This window comes from Geotrypetes seraphini, chromosome 13 (assembly GCF_902459505.1).
Source record: "Geotrypetes seraphini chromosome 13, aGeoSer1.1, whole genome shotgun sequence".
Taxonomy (NCBI): Eukaryota; Metazoa; Chordata; class Amphibia; order Gymnophiona; family Dermophiidae; genus Geotrypetes; species Geotrypetes seraphini.
This window is the reverse complement of record NC_047096.1, coordinates 80,121,612-80,139,989: the sequence shown is the minus strand read 5'-3', so window position 1 is coordinate 80,139,989 and position 18,378 is coordinate 80,121,612. Positions and strand designations below refer to the sequence as shown.

Here is an 18,378-nt window from a genome sequence, read left to right as displayed (position 1 = left end):
ATATAGTCTCCCTGCTTTGCAATGACCGAGTCCCAACATCTGGGAAGCTTCATTATTCCATCCAAGGCACCGTTTTGTTTAGTTGCCGAATGGCTTGGGTACCGGCGGAAGAAAGCTCTTCCAAAGATGCAAAATGATATCCACGCATAGGTTTCTTTCTTTGTGTGTGTGCGCTTTGATGTTTTCTCTCTTTTTGGTTCCAACAAAACCTGCCTTTTTAAAAATGTATTTTGCAATGCAATACATTCTTGTCAGAGAGGCGTTTGGGGAATTCATTCATGTTCAATAGGCTGTTTAAATTATTGTAGATTTAGTTATTCATTATTATTATTATTTTTTTTTTATTGCATTCAGGTGCTGACTCAACTGATACTTACCCAACACAAGACAGTTCTGATGATAACCAGAGTATGAGTTACGGTCCTTCCCTGGCTTCTGATGACACATCCTTTACATCTGAATTCCAGGATGATGGTGAGTACAACTGTGAAACTTGGTGACGTATTTGAGTGGGAACCAGACAGAACCTGGCCTAATTTTTCTCATCTTTTTTTCTCTGCTGACAAGCGGATGAATCAACCATAGAAGTCAGGTATGTCATCGTATGGCCCTGACTAGCTCTCGCAACCAATACCTCATAAGTTCCCTCAGTCTTTCTTTGTCCAAGCTATGGAACAGACAGAATCTTGTCTCCAGCATTGCTTTTTCACTGAATTTGCTGCTTACTGAAGCTTCATAGCATTTTATTTATTCAGTTAATTGATTTATAACAGGGATGCTTGCAGGTCAAATGCAGCCCACCATTGAATTTTATGTGGCACGCAAGATCATGGGAAATATACACATAATATATCTTTAAAGGGAATGTACCGTATTTTCACATAGATAACGCACACCCGTGTAAAACACGCACACCCGTATACCGCGCATGCTGCCCAACTCTCCTTTCGCCCGCCCCAACTGTCCTCTGGAGACCCTGACTCTGTTTTCGCCCGCCCCGACTCTCCTTTCCTCCTTGAAGTCTTGTCCCTACCCTGAAAGCCTGATGCCCCCCCCCCCCCGACGTCCGATTCACCCCCCGCAGGACCGCTCGCACCCCCACCCTGAAGGACCGCTCGCACTCCCATCCCGAAGGACCGCTCGCACCCCCACCCGAAGAACCGCTCGCACCCCCACAGCCTCCCCCCCCTCCCCCATGGAGAAACTGTCTACCTTGTTTCCGGATGCCAGCGAGCGCAGCTGTTTCCTCTGCCGGCGGTCCCACCCCTTCTCTGAGCCCTGCTGTGCTGCTTTTTCTTCCGGCGGTCCCGCCCTTTCTCTGACATCAGAGAAAGGGCGGGACCGCCTGAAGAGGAAGCAGCGCAGCACAGGGCTCTGAGAAGGGGCAGGACCGCCGGCAGAGGAAGCAGCTGGGCTGGCATCTGGAAACAAGGTAGACAGCTTCTCCATGGGGGAGGGGGGAGGCTGTGGGGGTGCGAGCGGTTCTTCGGGTGGGGGTGCGAGCGGTCCTTCGGGGTGGGAGTGCGAGCACTCCTTCCAGGTGATGAATCGGGCGTCGGGGGGGGGGAAACTATGTAAAAAAAATTTTGTACAACGCGCTCACGCGTATAACGCGCAAGGGTATGCGCGGTTTGTAAAAACCACGTATAACGCGCGCGTTATATGCGAGAAAATACGGTAGGTGAATTGGGGGGGTGGAATTTAGGGCCCCTTTTTATCAAGCTGCAGTAGAACATTTTAGTGTGGGTTGGCGAGATAAATACTCCGGTGCACATAGGAATTGATTGAGCATTAGAGCATTTATCTCACCAGCCCACGCAAAACGCTCTACCATGGCTTGATAAAAGGGGCCTTAGACAGCAAACTAAAACTTATTTGTTTTATAAATTTGTAGCTAATTAGGTTTTCGTTATTATATATGAGTTTATTCGTTTTATTGAATGGATGTCATGTATTCTGTTGTGATCCACATTGAACTGAAAGGTTATAGCAGAATGTAAATAAAATGGTATAAGTTAAATATGTATTTTGCAAATATTTTTAGCGTATATTTGGATGACGAGATCTGCACTTTTCCCTTTTCTTTGTTGGTTGTCATATTGTCATCAATAAAAATTGTTCAAACTTAGGGCTCCCTTTATGAAGCAGCGTTAGCGGTTTAACGCGCATAATAGCGCGCGCTAATTTGCTGGCCACGCTAGCCGCTACCGCCTCCTCTTGAGCAGGCAGTAGTTTTTCAGCTAGCGTGGGGGTTAGCGCATGCTAAAAAGATGCGTGCGATAAAGCCGCTAACGCCCATTATATTCCTATGGGTGTTTTTAGCATTTGGTGCATGCTAATCATTAGCATGCGCTAAATCAGTTAGTGCCCCTTGATGAATTCCCCCCTTAAGGTTTATTCTAAAATACACGAGAAATAGACATTTATGTGCTAGTTACATATGGCAAAAGTATCTATATTAGAATGATAAACATCTAACATACAAATGGGTTAGTATTGGCATGCAAATGAACTAGCAACAAAAATATTTCTATGTTGGAACTTGAACATTTATATCTGCCACTTTAGAAGAATGTTTATTTTTGCTAAAGTTGTCGCAGAATCCACTATCCCTTGCCAGTTTCACTTTCATAGGGGAGAGAGATCAACTGATGAGTGATTAAGGGGGTGATATCCCCTAATCCCTCTAGTGGAGCATAGCTCAATAAGAGCAGTTTCCTGAAACTTAGACATCCCAGGTGGCAGGTGCAAATCCCAATGTCAGTCTTGCTGGAAACAGGTGTGTATTTCCTTTCTGAAATAGAGAATGCATGCTTCTTTTTTAGGCCTATCCAAAGCACACCCAGACCATGTCTTAAAGTTTCAGATGTGTGTATCCAGCTTTGTAAAATCAGGTTTTAAACATTTCTGCCATATAAATGTCTAAATGCCAGGTTATACAGGTCTAAAACTTGGAGTCCTTCTGAAAAGAAGCACCATATTGTTAGCCTAATAAAAAGATATCGCCTGGAGTGATTTTTTTATTTGACTTTTATTTGTTTGCATTCAAGTAGAGTAACACCGTAACCAAACTTCTTTATCCAAATGTGCTTTTAATGGAAAGCTATCTTTCCAGATATGGAGCTCATTGAGAGCTGATGATGGATTTTATGTTTAGTTAGGAGATTTGAATTACATGCTTCAGATGATTTAGCATTAAGAAGTATGATTAACATGGATGCTTTTTACCTGTTAGTTGTAAGTTATAGGAACATATAAATTTGCTTGAGTAGTAAATCCATTAGGGTTGAAATTTGGTGAAACTTATTCAGCTCATCGGTGCTATAACGGATACTGGCGCTGAATATTAGAGTATAAAAATACCACAATGGCTGAATGTATATTGCTAGCACTGTTTTATAGTTTCTACTGTAGGTATGGTGAAATCCTAACTAGGGAGAAGAAGCTGTAGGAAAGATGCATAATATAGAGCAATGAGGAGGAGAAGATGCTGGGTAAATGTGCAGAGCATTGATGAGGAGAGAGTACAGGACATTGATGGAGTAGAATGCACTTTACAACTGATTTTTTTTTTTTTTAGTTCAAATATTTTTATTAGTTTTATAATAATTTTTTTTAAAAAAACCAATTATACAATTATTAAGGATATACAACTGATTTTATTTTTAACATCTGTAAAACAGTTGTGGTTATATGTGGAAAACAATAGAAAGTGCAACATTTTTGTTGGCTGCAGTTCATCCTCCCATTCATTTCTCATGGCACAAATAACCAAATTGGCTCCCCTTCAACCTCGCCTCCCAAACTACCCACCAATTCTGAGAGCACCAGGGTCTGATGTCTGCCTAAGGACTTAGCTCCACATGAAATGTGGTAAACTTGCATCCAGCTATTTCTCATTTATAATGTAGGACACAAACACAGAGGCCATATCACACACAGACATTTAGTGCTGTTGAATAAGCCTCTGTTCATATAAGACAAGATTAGTGAGAGGAGTTCTGCAGCCCCCTCTTGTGGAGAATTGTAGAATAGCTGCAAGTAGAATATTTCTTGTCTGGTCTTGGACTAGAAAAGCTTTCAGATCTGTACAGAAGGTCTTTAATTGAATGTGATATATATATATATATATATATATATATATATATATAAATATAAAGAATATGTGGAACTACAAAGAAATACCAGGTTTAGTGATAACATCTCAAATATGGCTATAAAGACTTGGATGTCCATATGTTTAAAAGAAGTTGACAGTTTTTTGAAAACTTCTTGCTATACTGTACATTCAAAAATTAAACATGTCCATGTGGATTTTCTGGGAGCAGTGTTAAAAGATATAGAGAGAGCAAAGAAATTCAGTTATGCATTTGACTTTGAACATACAAACAGTAGGCATAGCTTTATATGGATAACTTATCCTGCTAAAGGAATCAGATCGCAGAAGGATAGCGAGGTACTCCAGAGTGACTTGTGTCAGTTAGAGAAATGGGCGGAGAAATGGCAGATGAAGTTTAATGTGGAAAAGTGCAAAGTAATGCATTTAGGCAGAAAGAACAAGGAATACAAATATAGAATGTCAGGTGCAACTCTGGGTAAGAGCGAACAAGAAAAGGACCTGGGTGTACTGATAGATAGAACCCTGAAACCGTTGGCACAATGTGCGGCAGCGGCAAAGAAAACAAATAGGATGTTAGACATGATAAAGAAAGGAATCACGAGCAGATCGGAGAAAGTTATAATGCTGCTTTATAGGGCAAAGGTCAGACCACACTTGGAATACTGTGTCCAACATTGGTCTCCCAACCTAAAGAAGGATATGAAAATGCTGGAGAGGATGCAGAGACGAGCAATGAAGCTAATAAAAGGTATGGAGAACTTAGAATACGAGGAATGACTCAAGAAACTGGGACTGTTCTCCCTTGAGAAGAGGAGACTGCGAGGGGACATGATTGAGACTGGTGGATTCCGTAATAACCTTCTCTGGGAGAGCATTCCAGGTGTCCATCACTTGCTGCGTGAAGCAGAACTTCCTGACATTTGTCCTGGACTTGTTCCCCCTTATCTTCAGTCCATGTCCTTTTGTCCGTGTCACGTTGGACAATGTAAATAATTTTTTTTTCTACCCTATTTTGTCGATGCCTTTCAGTATTTTGAAAGTCTCAATCATGTCCCATTGTCCAACGTGACACGGACAAAAGGACATGGACTGAAGCTAAGGGGGGACAAGTCCAGGTTATTACGGAATCCACCATTCTAGGATTCAAAGGCAAATTAGATGCACATTTCCTTACGAGAGGCATAGAGGGATATGGGTGACTAAAACTACACCAGGTGTACACCTGACTGGGCCTCCGCATGTGCGGATCGCCAGACTCGATGGACCACGGGTTCTTATGTTCTTATATGGCTTTATCAGATGTCTTGTTTTGAGCCTCACATTTTGAAAGCGTGTTGTTACTCAACCATCAAATTGCTCCTGTGATTATTTTGTATACACTTAAATTTATTGCTTTATTGCGTAGTCACATAGCGCACAGGACGCTTCTTATGATGGTGTGCGGGTTCAGGTGAGGCTTGTGTCCCATCTTTTGAGCCGCTAATCAGCGCTGGAACGGCGATTTTCCCCCGCTCCTTATGCTAGTTTAGTCAAACTGAGGAAATGTCTTCACATACTATAAATTTATTATTTAACTGCTTTGGAGTGTTTAAAGGATAGGGAGAGATTTGGTGGTCTTTGCTCGTCCTGTTTGGCATTACTGCTCATTTTTGAAGATGTCAAGGCACATGCTCACATATTCTGTACCTACTTTATAGAGGCAATATATTCACCTGCATGTCTTTTGTAAAATTTTCTCTTTGAAAGCTCAAGTAGGGATCAGTGCACATGTGTATATTTCATAAAATATACATGTAAGTGCCTGTCTCATTCTGCTGTTACCCTCTCCCCATCCCCCTTTCGAAATTCTGACATTCATACATAGTCGAGTCACATTATTATGACCACTGCATACCTCTGACGTCAGGGACGCAAAGCCAATGAACAAATGTACATGTCGCACACAGACCTCATGGGTATACAAGTGGGATGCCAGTAAGTTGCCAATATAGCAACCATGGCTGTTATGGGGAAAAGTGTGATTTATTAGACATCGAAAAAGGCATGATCATTGGCCAACGGGGCCAAGAGTGGCAGCATTTCAGAAATGGTAGAGTTTGTGAACTGTTCACGGGCTGCTATGGTTAAAGTATACCATGAGTGGACAAATGGAACCTTTTCAACTACTACTACTATTTATTATTTCTATAGCGCTGAAAGGCGTACGCAGTGCTGTACATTTTAACATACAATAGACAGTCCCTGCTCAGAAGAGCTTACAATCTAATTTAGAAAGGACATTTCAGGGTTAAGGAGATAATGATAGAGGAAATGATACAGTGGGTATAGAGGTATCTGACAGCAGTGAGTGGGAGTTAAGAGTTAAAAGCAGTTTCAAAAAAGTGGGCTTTTAACTTGGATTTGAATACTGTTAGGAATGGAGCACTCTGGGGGCAGCATGAGCCATCGAGGCAAGAGGTGAATGTCAGCTGCGCAGCTTAATGCGGGCTGATCGGTACGTTACCATGGAGCAACTCACCATCCAAACAAACCATATGTGTGTCCAATAACGACTGTGCAGTGAACCCTGTTGCAAATGCGCACAAGAGTTGATAGTAAAAAATGGCTGCAATTTGCACAGGAGTATTGACAACGGATTTGTACCGACTGTCAGAGGGTTGCCTTCTCTGATGAGTCACATTTTGAGCTCCATTGAACGAATGAATGTTGGCATATTAGGCATGAAACCATTGAGAACAAACACCCACCACGTTCACAAGCTGGTGGTGGCAGCATTATGGTCTGGGGAATGTTTTCTTTATATGGTCTGGGTCCCTTAATACATCTGGAAGGTACCCTCATCTGAAATGGGTAACTCTCCATCTATAATGATCAAGTACACCCATACATGTTGACGGTCTTCCCTATGGCCAATGGGCTATTTCAACAGGACAATATGACGTGTCATACCATCAGAATTGCTCATGAGTGGCTCACAGAGAACGAACAAGACTTCCAGCTACTTCCCTGGCCTCCGAATTCCACAGACCTTAACCCAATCGAGCACATTTAGGATCACCATGAACGACATGTTTGACCAGATCCATCACCAGGCACCTCTAGCAACCACCCAGGGTCTTATTGAGTGAGTCTCTCCCATTAGCAGGTGATCATAGTTGATTCAGGAGAGTAAATGAGATGTAAGGAGAAATGGATTTTCTCTGTCTTGTGTATTAGCAGAATCAACCTGTGTACCTAATGAAAGTCAGAATATGTGTAGAAGAATGATGTATGTGAGAAAAAGAATGTGTTTGTCTCCCTGCTCAGAGTCAAATAGAAAGAGACAAGATAAATGTTGTTGTAATTAACAGAAGTCCATATAAGCTTTATCTAAAAATGCAAAAAAATGAATTCTGTTCTTTGTCTAACTGAAGAGAAAACTGAAGTTTCATAGAGTATTATGTGCTCTGTATTTCCTTTCACTTACCCGGGCATTAACTTGGAGATACTTACAATGCAAACATTTGTTTGTTTCTTTTCAGATTAACATATACCTCATATCACTTTAAAGTAGGTGCTATAAGGACATTTCTATAACTTGGAGCCTATACTTATGTGCCATTATGCACATCAAAGGTGCCAATTGCCCTAAGCATCTTTCTGTAAGACTTTGCCTAAGTACTATAGCATATGACTGCAAAAGGCATATACTATATGACGGTGGAGCATGGGTTTGTCTCCACCTGATGTGTTTAACATATAGAATACTATGGGCCTCTTCTACTAAACCGAGCTAGTGGTTTTAGCGTGGGGAGCTGCACTGAATGACCTGCGCTTCTCCCGACACTCATAAGAACTCTATGTGCGTCAAGAGCAGCACTGGCCATTCAGCGCGACTCCCCGCGATAAAACCACTAGCGCGTTTTAGTAGAAGAAGGGGGTATATATTGCTGGGTTTAAAAAAGGTTTGGACAAGTTTCTGGAGGAAAAGCCCATAGTCTAGCCTTAGACAGACATGCGGGAAGCCGCTGCTGCCCCTGGGATAAGTAGCATGGAATGCTGCAACTATTTGGAATTCCAGAATCTTGCTATTCTTTGGGATTCTGTATGGAATGTTGCTATTTGGGTTTCTGCCAGGTACCTGGATTGGCAACGGTTAGAAACAAGAAACTGGGCTAGATGGACCATTGGTCTGACTCTGACCTAATATGGCTATTCTTATGTTCCTATTTTCTTGCACGCTTTACATGGTATACTTAAGCATGCGGATTTATGTCACCATAAGAATAATCATCTAGATAATGTACTGTAGATACTTAGTTGTACAAGCTTCTGTAAACTTGTTATATGAAAATATAGAAAAAATGCCAAGTTCTCTACTAATGTCTTTATCTAATAGCATTATTCTGGGCTTTAAAGAACTTTAATTTTTGCTAATTCAAGGTGGGTTTCAATGCCAGAAAAGGTAGCACAATTCCTTCTCCCCCCCCCCCCCAACCCTCTCCCAAACATAGATCCTCAAGAGCAGCCCACAGTTATTCATGACTCAAAGCAGGTGTAAAAGACAATGGGATAATTTTCCAGGGTATAACTGTGCTGTTGTTTGGGTTTTCATCACAGATTAGAAACACACATTTTACTGGTAATTTAAGTAAAACTTATATGCTATATTGTTCTGCACAAGTGGGTGTTATCCCCTTCTACAAGCAGATAAATTTATACCAGTGACCTTACCAGCATTAGCTTGTGGCACTCCCTGGAATGATCCAGTATTTTCTCTATCTCAGCAGATGGTAAGTCATGCTGTCTGGTTCTCTTTGCCTCTGGTTTAGCTCCTCACTCTGCTGGCTGTGGCTCTTTTAGCTTGGATGAGCCTAAGGACTGCTCTCAGATTATCCAGTCCCCAATCCGAACCTAATCAACCACATAGCTTTCCTTCACAGTTCCTAATCATATTTCTTACTACCCACTGGGTGAGGCTTCTGACTCACTCCTAAGGGACTCAGACCAAGGGGTGTGACTCCCCATCTCCCACCCCTCCTTGCCTACTCACTTTGTTTGAGTTTACTTCCTCTGGGCTCCCCTTCAGCTACTGAGCTTAAAAAAAAAAAAAAGTTCTTAATTGGATTGCCTGGCTCAGCTTGTTTCCTGATGCAGGGGTAAAACTTTGGGGTAAAAAACCAAGGCATGGATTGCCGCCTTTATATTAAAAAAAATGAGAGAGTTAGAGAAAGAAAGTCAGAGTGCCCTGAGTGCCTGACAGAGCAGAGGGGTCAGTAGAAACACCAAAGCGCTTGGCCTGAGTCAGCTCAAATGATAGAGCAGACTTACACGCATCAACCAGGTGATTTTTGTAAAGAAACATTTTCAATTTTCTTCTAAAACCTAGGCAGGTAGTTTCTGATCTTGAGTCCTTGGAGAGGCTGTTCCAGATTTTTATTGTAATGTAGGTGCACAATGAGTTAAATATGCATTTGTATTTGACTCCTTTTGGTGAGGGAAGGATCATCTTGGAGGTGTTAAAGATTCTAACAGATGAGAATTGGAGTTCAGAGAAAATATGAGTTATTGCATCCACTGAGTTGGAGTGACATATCTGGTACAGATTGCAGGATGTTTTGAAGTATATTCTGGATGCTATAGGTAACCAGTGCAGCTTATGGAGGTAGTTTAATATTGTATTCTATTTTCTTAAGCGGAAAATCAGCCCGATTGCAGTGTTTTGTATTAGCTGCAGTCTGTGTAGTTGTGTGGTACTTAGGCCTGACTATAGTGAATTGCAGTAGTCCAGTTGTGAAGGAATGAGCATTTGTACCATGATAGCAAAGTAGTGCTCATAGAAGATGAGCCAGATTAGTCACAGCCTTTTCTTGCTGTAGTAAGTTTTGTGGGGTTGGATATTTGAGGGGAATTTGGAGTCTAGGATAGCACCAAGTACTTTTGAAGTTTTTTGTATTTGGAGGATGGTGTCAGATGGTAGATTTAATGAGTTGGGGCAGTTTGTTGTAGTGCATGAAACCAGAGTAGTTTGGTTTTGGATGTGTTTAATTTGAGTTTGTTGTAGGTGACCCAGTTAGAGATTTTGCTTATACAGTTTTTGATTTTTTTTCTGAGATATTGGTGGAGGCAGAATCTAACAATATGAGGAGGAAGATATTAACTGCATATGTTAGGAGGTGTTCATAGTTTTTGAAGTTGTTTCCTAGAAAGCTCATGAAGAGGTTGAAAAGAATTGGCAATAGAGGGGATCCTTGAGGAGCACCGCAGAATGATTTCCAGGTTCTAGAGTATTTATTTATTTATTTTAAAAATTTCTGTTCCACCTATCAACTAGACATATTACAAATGAGCATACATAAAATGAGATCTACAAATTCAACTAAAAACATACTAAAATACAAAGTCAGTAAAAAATAAATTCAGCAAATAAACAGATCCTTGGAAAAATACATCAAACAGTATGTTTTATTTTTCCATACTACTTATTCTTTGTTAGGAAAATGTGAAGCCAGTTGAGTACTGGGCCTCCAATGCCAATCTCTTTGAGTCTTGACAGTAGAAGATCATGATCTATAGAGTCGAAGGCTGCAGAGATGTTGAACTGGAGTAGAATGGCATGCTGTCCTTTGCTTAGAGTTTGCCTGGCAATGATTGTGAGAGTTAGGAGTAGAAGTTCTCTGCTGTGTTGAGCTCTGAATCCATATTATGTTGGATAGAGACAAGAGTGTTGTTCAATGTATGTGTTAAATTGTTTACAGACTAGGGTTTTGATCAGTTTAGTTAGTATAGGAATTGGAGGAAATTTTTTTTCACTCAGAGAATTGTTAAGCTCTGGAACGTGTTACCAGAGGATGTGGGAAGAGCGGATAGCGTAGCTGGTTTTAAGAAAGGTTTGGACAAGCTCCTGGAGGAAAATTCTATAATCTGTTATTGAGAAAGACATGGGGGAAGCCACTGCTTGCCCTGTATCGGTAGCATGGAATATTGCTATACCTTGGGTTTTGGCCAGGTACTAGTGACCTGGATTTGGCCACCATGAGAACGGGCTACTGGACTTGATGGACCATTGGTCTGACCCAGTAAGGCTATTCTTATGTTCCTGCAGTTGGCCTGTAATTGAATGGTATGGAAAAATCTGTATCTTGAGTTTTAGGTACTGGTGTCAATGCTATGCGACCCATTTGAAGTGGTGGGTGACCAGAGCGGAGGATAGCATTGAAAAGAGTTGTGAGCCAATGAGTAATTGCTTTGGATGTATTTGCTAGTAATTTAGAGGGAAGAGTGTCTAGGATACAGGATCATCCTTCTTCTGTGTGTAAAGGTTGTTAGGTTTGTTGACATTTGTAGCTTGTTTTATGTCATCTTGAACCTTTTTTAATTTGTCTAGGAAGTAATCTGCTAGATCTTGTGTGCTTAGTTGGGATGAGGTATCTGATAGGCTTAGTTCTGGTAGTGCAGTTAGTGCCTAATTTTGAAAAGGTTCTTGCTATTTAGTGTCTTGTGTTCTACTTTTGTGGTGAAATATTTTGTTTCTGCTATGTAGAATTTATGGGCATTTACTGCTTTCTAAGTACAGGATGAGGCCTTGATGGAGAATTTGGTGGAGGTGGTAGTGGTAGTGTTGGGGTGGTGGTGGTGGTGGGGGATCAGGAGGAGCAAGAGAGATGATCCTTACTGGAGAGGCTTCATCTCCAGGCAGCACTTGGGAGGGCCATCTGACATAGTAGGCGCTGTGTGTTGGGGTTAGTGGATTCTTATTCTTTAGCGCCCCCTCCCAAACGCTGCTTAATTCATCTGATACTGGTAAAGATGATCCCCTTGCTCTTGTCAGTGATCTTAAGGTGTTTAGCATGATTGGAGGTGGTGGTTCCTATTGGTGCAGGATAGTTATGCTATTCAGGCCTTTATTAGGGTGGTTTTTTACAGGGTAAATCGGAGCATGCCCCTTTAACCTGGTGGCAGTGAGAGGGTATCATTGCAAGCCCTCCCTATGAAATACTGGGAAAGAGCTGATAAAGGTTATACAACTAGAGTCATAGATTTCAGAGCTCTACATGGTAGGGCAGATAAAACCTCTGAGCAATTTTCCCTTCTCTAAAGTCTTTCAAAACTCTCTTCAGGCAGATACAGGAAGAGGTTTAGCCCTTCCAGGTTTAGCCCTTCCAGGTTTAGCCAAGCATCCTTTGAAGGGGGCAATGGTGACATTACTGCACTTCACACTCTGTACAGATCAAAAATTTTGAATGCTTCTGGGAGGGACCCATCATCTTCTGTCCTGGTAGCAACTGAAGCTTCTCCAATGGTGGAGGAAATAGCCTAAACTGAGATGATGCAACATTGTCGAGGAATAAGCTAATGGTTAATGCAGTGGCCTGAGAAGCTAGAGAACTGTATTTGTTTCTCACTGCAATTCCTGGAACTGTTGTTCTGAAAGAGATTAATCTAGGTCCATTTGCCACTGCTCCCGCAATTTAGCAATCCCACATAGAGGGCTGGAAAGTTTCAAAACCTTATACCAGTGGGACAATAGGGGGTGGTAGAGAAGTGAGCATCCAGTTTCCCAGTGGTCCAAGTCCCCTCATGCTGTTTATGTTCTGTGTCCCAATAGTGGCAGAGTTGGAAATAGGCAAAGAAGTGATGGAAGATCCCACTGGGCCTGCATCTGTTGGAACAAGGGGAAAGAATCCTGGGAGAGGTGCAGCAGTTGCTCGATAGTTGTGCAACCCCGGGCTGCCCAGTCTCAGAATATAGAAGGGCACCAACCCAGGTGAAATTTGGAGTTTCCTACAAACTGCATGAATGGGGACACCGCGGAATAAAATTCATAGCCTATGCCTCCACCAGCGCCATGCCTGCCTCAAAGGCAGCACACACTGGAATTAGCCTGATGACAATGGACAATGTCCTCTTGGGAATGAAGCATATTGATGAATTTAAAAGGATGACTCCAGCCCTCTGCCCACCCGGGTGGAAAGTAACACTCATGACCCAAATAGCCTTCATGGACCCAACGCATGAGGGCAGCAACAGTATACAGCCAAATGTCAGAAAGATTAAGTCCTTCCATTGATTTATCTTGTTGGGCAGGTCAGTGCATAGCAGTGCTATTAACTTTCTTTGTGCCACCCTCGTACAGAATAATCATTGAAGAGGAGCAACTTTGTACCGTTGTAATCCAGCGGTCCTGACTGTCGATATGCCCAGAGAATATACTCTTTCTCCCTACAATTATTGTAGCGATCCTCCTGTGGTCTAGGACCAATCCAGTGTGCTCATTCACATTTGAAGCGCATGGTGCCCTCATGCAGGCTCAGTTTTTCCAGCAGCCACTTGGTGAAGATGTTATACAGCTCCCCATCCTTAACCGTCTCAGGCAGACTGATTATCTGAAGGTTATTTCAACGTCTCCTATTTTCCTGCTCTTTGATTTGAGCCTGCTTCATCTCATTTTCTTTTCAAAGCGTCAGCAACTGCGTCTCCAAATTGCTACACGTGTCCTCCTGCATAGCTAATCACTGTTCCACCTCCAAGAGTCATTGGGCATGGGAATCAAATTCATAGTAACGTAGTAGATGATGGCAGATAAAGACCCGAATGGTCCATCCAGTCTGCCCAACCTGATTCAATCTAAAAATTTGTTGGGGGGTTTTACTTCTTCTTCTTCTTCTTCTTAGCTATTTCTGGGCAAGAATCCAAAGCTCTGCCTGGTACTGTTCTTAGGTTTCAACTGCTGAAGTCTCTGTCAAAGCTCACTCCAGTCCTTCTACACCATCCCCAGTCATTGAAGCCTTTCCCAACCCATCCTCCACCAAACGGCCATATAGAGCCACAGACCATGCAAGTCTGCCCAGTACTTGCCTTAGTTCTTCAATATTTACTATTATTTTCTGATTCTAGATCTTCTGTGTTCATCCCACGCTTTTTTGAACTCCGTCACCATTTTCATCTCCACCACTTCTCTCGGGAGTGCATTCCAGGCATCAACCACCATCTCCGTAAAGAAGAATTTCCTTACATTATTCTTGAGTCTACCACCCCTCAACCTCAAATTATGTCCTCTAGTTTTAACATTTTCCTTTCTCTGGAAAAGATTTTATCCTACGTTAATACCTTTCAAGTATTTGAACATCTGAATCATATCTTCTCTGTCCCTCCTTTCCTCTAAGGTATAAATATTCAGGGCTTCCAGTCTCTCCTCATAAGTCTCTTGGTGCAAACCTCCTATCATTTTCGGCGCCCTCCTCTGGACCGCTTCAAGCCTTTTTGTGTCCTTTGCCAGATACGGTCTCCAAAACTGAACATAATACTCCAAGTGGGGCCTCACCTACGACCTGAACAGGGGCATCGACACCTTCGTTCTTCTACTGGTTACATCTCTCTTTCTGGCATCCTTCTGGCAGCAGCCACCGCCTTGTCGCACTGTTTTCACCTTTAGATCTTCGTACGCTATCACCCCATGGTCCCTCTCCCCATTCGTGCATATCAGCCTCTCACCTCCCAGCATATATGGTTCCTTCCGATTAGTGCATTACTCTGCATTTCTTTGCATTGAATTTTAGTTACCAGATATTAAACCATTCATGCATTTCATCCTACGCAGGCTGCAGTTTGTTTAGCTGGTCAGCTAGGACCATTGATACCGACTTGGTAATTTCTTGGACCCAGTCGCCTGCAAGGATAGTAAACGACATGGGCTCTTCAGCCATCTCTACTGGTGTCAAGGTGGGCTTATCTCTAGGAGGTTTATCTGCTTTTATGTGCATTCCAAAGTATAAAAGGCTGCCCAATCTGCCTACTTTTTTGTATCTGAGGGGGTAGAAAAACTGATGAGGTTTGTTATAAATATAGCTGATTTTTGAGAGGATGAGCACGGAGCTCCACTTGTTCACTTCTGCTCAGGCAGGCTGCATCATGTGACTGCCCCCCCCCCCCCAGGAAATTTTTTAAAGCTGTGTTAATGCTCTTCAGTTTGCATTGTGGGACAAACAACACTAAGCCCTAATGCAGTATGATGACAACCCCCCCCCCCCTCCTTCAGCATTTCTAGTTCAATGGCTTTTTCTTTCTTTGGGGGTTATTTACTAACAACATACACTAAAGCAGTGTTCTTCAACCACCGGTCCATGGACCAGTGCCGGTCCACAGAAATTTCCTGCTGGTCCACAGTGCCAGCACGTGCATCAGGCCCAAAACAGTATTCTTCAACCGCTGGCCACGGTGCAATCAATGCGGCGTTATCTTCGAGCCAGCTCCCTCTTCCTAACTGATTCCATGCACAAAGCCATGGGCAGTGGCTCCTACGGGCATCCTGCGCCTGAACCGGAAGCCTTCTCTCTGACGTTGCAACGACAGAGGGAAGGCTTCCAGGATGTGCAAGGTGCAATTAGTACTATTATGGGGGCGATGTCTGGGGTGGAGATGGGTGGGGTCTGGCCCACAACTTAGCCCAGTGTCTTTCAACTGCCGGTCCACGGACCAATGCCGGTCCACAGAATAATTATTTTATTTCTGCCGGTCCATAGGTGTAAAAAGGTTGAAAAACACTGCACTAAAGTATTGCAGTGAATCTTGCAGTAAATATTGCATTCTGATGTTGATAGTGGGTGCTGTTAAAAAATGAATCCCATTGCGAATTCTGTCACTGACAGAAAATACTGACCTTTTCTTAACATGCTACTCTCCCTGTTTAAACTGCCGATATATTTAATATTAAATCAGACTTTATGGTGAAATATAGTCAGTCAGTACAGCCCAGTTTTATTTTGTTGAATTTAGTTTCATCTGTATCTATGGACATTATTCAACAGAGAATCTAGAATGCATGAATATAAAATATGTTTTATGAATTCTGTTATTTTATGTTCTTTGTACATTGCCTAGAGCTTCTTGGGAATTTAAGTGATTAATAAATGGAATAAACAAATAATAAAATAATATTTTTCTAATTTGTGTTTAAAATTACGGTTGTCAACTGCAATAATTAATTGAATTGCGCAGGACAAAGGGTGGATACAAATCTCGGTTTATTGCTTGAAATTGTATCTTTTTCTGTTTTGAAAGCTGCAATCTGAGAAAGTATCAGAGTATGTAAAATTCAGATAAAAAGTTATCTGCAGCAGACCCTATAGAAATTCAATTGGTTCTATGGCAGATAACATGCACTAACTTTAGTAAAAGACCCCCTTAGTGATATACATGTAGGAATCCTGGGTTTAAATCCTGAGCCTAGCTTTTACTCTTCTGGAAAGCCAAGACTAGAGATGCTGTGGAGAATGCAGTCATATGCTTTGTAGAAGAAGGGAATTTTAGCCACAGAACAGTAGCATCACCTGTGATATGTTTTGGAGGCAACCTGCTAGAGGACTGGGCCTGTGATGGCTAGGCTAAATAAGAGATTCAAAACAGAAGAAAATCAACTCATAGTCGCACACAGTGGATTGTTGTATGATAACCTCAGCAGGGTCAGTTCAATTAAGCTGGAATACCAAAAGAGCAAGAAGAAGCAGCTGGATCAGAATAATACTCAGATAATTTTAACTGCTGTAGTGGCATCACAAGAGATGTGTGGTATTAGCATCTAGATTACATTAATGACTTTTATTCCGCCTTTACCTTGCAGTTCTAGGCAGATAACAAAAGTATTCTGGACATTTCCAGGTGAATTTACAGGATTAGGAACAAATAACGGGGACAAATTACAGGTCTGTTACTTAATTGGAAAGATATAGGATCAGGGATTATTTTGAATTGGTCAGTTAAGGCATTAGTTTGTCTTGATAAAGTTCCTGAATAACAAGGTTTTTATTTCTATTCGGAAGGTTTTGTAGTCTGGGTTTGTGATCAGTAGGTTGGAGAAGTGGTGGTCTAGTTTTGCTGCCTGGGTGGCTAATAGGCCCTTGTATGTTTTCATGCGCTGTCTGCCTCTGATTAGGGGAGGGGGGGGGTGAGTAAATGGTATCTGCGTTCTCCTTGGTATGGTTGAATTGTTCTGGATAAGGCATTCGTTCAAGTAGGTCAGGGCATCGCCATTCAGGGCGATGTTGTATAGTAGACAGTAAAATTTGAATAGTATTCGTGCTTGTAGTGAGTGTCTAGGTTTGCAGTGGTGATGTGGCCATACTTGTTCAGATTAACTGGCTATTTATTTTTCTTAATTTTCTATTAATCTTTCTGTGCTATCTGTAGTATGATATGGTTGTTGAATTAGTCCACTTGGAAGTACAGTACTGCAAAGTCAAGAAATTATTTATTGGACTGAATAAATGTACTGACTACCTTTTGTATCTGTTATATTAATCCAATCAAATGATATCGCTTTATATAGGGTAACTTTTACTGAGCTGCACTATGACTAGCTCTTGGGTTTTCTGCATGCTAAGGACACTTTTAGCATGTCTGTAAAATGACCTCATTTTTAATTTCCTCAAGTTAATGGGCTAATTTCCCAAATAGCACAGAGCCATTAGCACGGGAGCCTTTACTGACACCTATTTTCTAGGTGGTAAGGACTCCTGCACTAACCATGCACTAATTGGTTAGCATGTAGCAATGTAGTTGCTTTAATCAATTAGTGCTGGACACGCCTACCCTCCACCCCAACATACACCCAGCATTGAAAAAAAAATATATATATTTTTGGCATGCAGAGACCCAAAAACTGCTGTGGTAGTGAATTTTAACCTGTGGTAAGCATGCATTATTACTTAACACAGCTAAGTAAAAGGACCCAATAGTTTTTGTTGGTTAATCTGAATTTCTCTGCCATTGATGAATCTGAGAGACTGAAATCTGGGATTGTTATCATGTTTAGCTTTGTAATTCTGCAGGAAACAGCACTACATATATAGCCAAAATCAGAATTAGGCTAATGGTAGACAGCTGTAGGTCAAAAATCGAGATGCCAACTATTACATTCAACGTGGTAAATGGGTTAGCTCCAAAATACCTTCAGGATCGCATAGAAGGGTATCTTTTCAATCAGCTGAGAAAAGCAGTCTAATTATCCCTGGGACAAGTCAGATGTGCTTGGAAAGGTTAGTAGCAGACCTTTTGGAACAAATTGCCCAGAAAAAACACACAATTGCACTGATTACTTGCAATTCAGGAAATCTGGGTTATTTATACCAGCTTATGTGACAGCTTTTCAGAGGAAGAGTAGTAGAAGAATGCAGTAGAAGTCTAAAGATAGAACAGATTGAGGTGACCACCTTAATATGAGGCATGATATGAGGTAGAAAAGATGTGGGGTGTTTATGAATATTGTTTCTAAAATAGTTGTG

General features: G+C 41.8%; 1 protein-coding gene across 3 annotated transcripts in view; it reads left to right on the top strand.

Moving 5' to 3' along the window:
* Positions 1-18,378, top strand: part of SKAP1 (src kinase associated phosphoprotein 1) — a 524,527-nt gene that overhangs the window by 79,773 nt on the left and 426,376 nt on the right. For all 3 annotated transcript variants that reach the window (XM_033918069.1, XM_033918068.1, XM_033918066.1), the window contains one exon: positions 355-474. In XM_033918069.1, the coding sequence (XP_033773960.1) occupies positions 355-474 (120 nt within the window). The remainder of the gene's footprint in view (positions 1-354; positions 475-18,378) is intronic.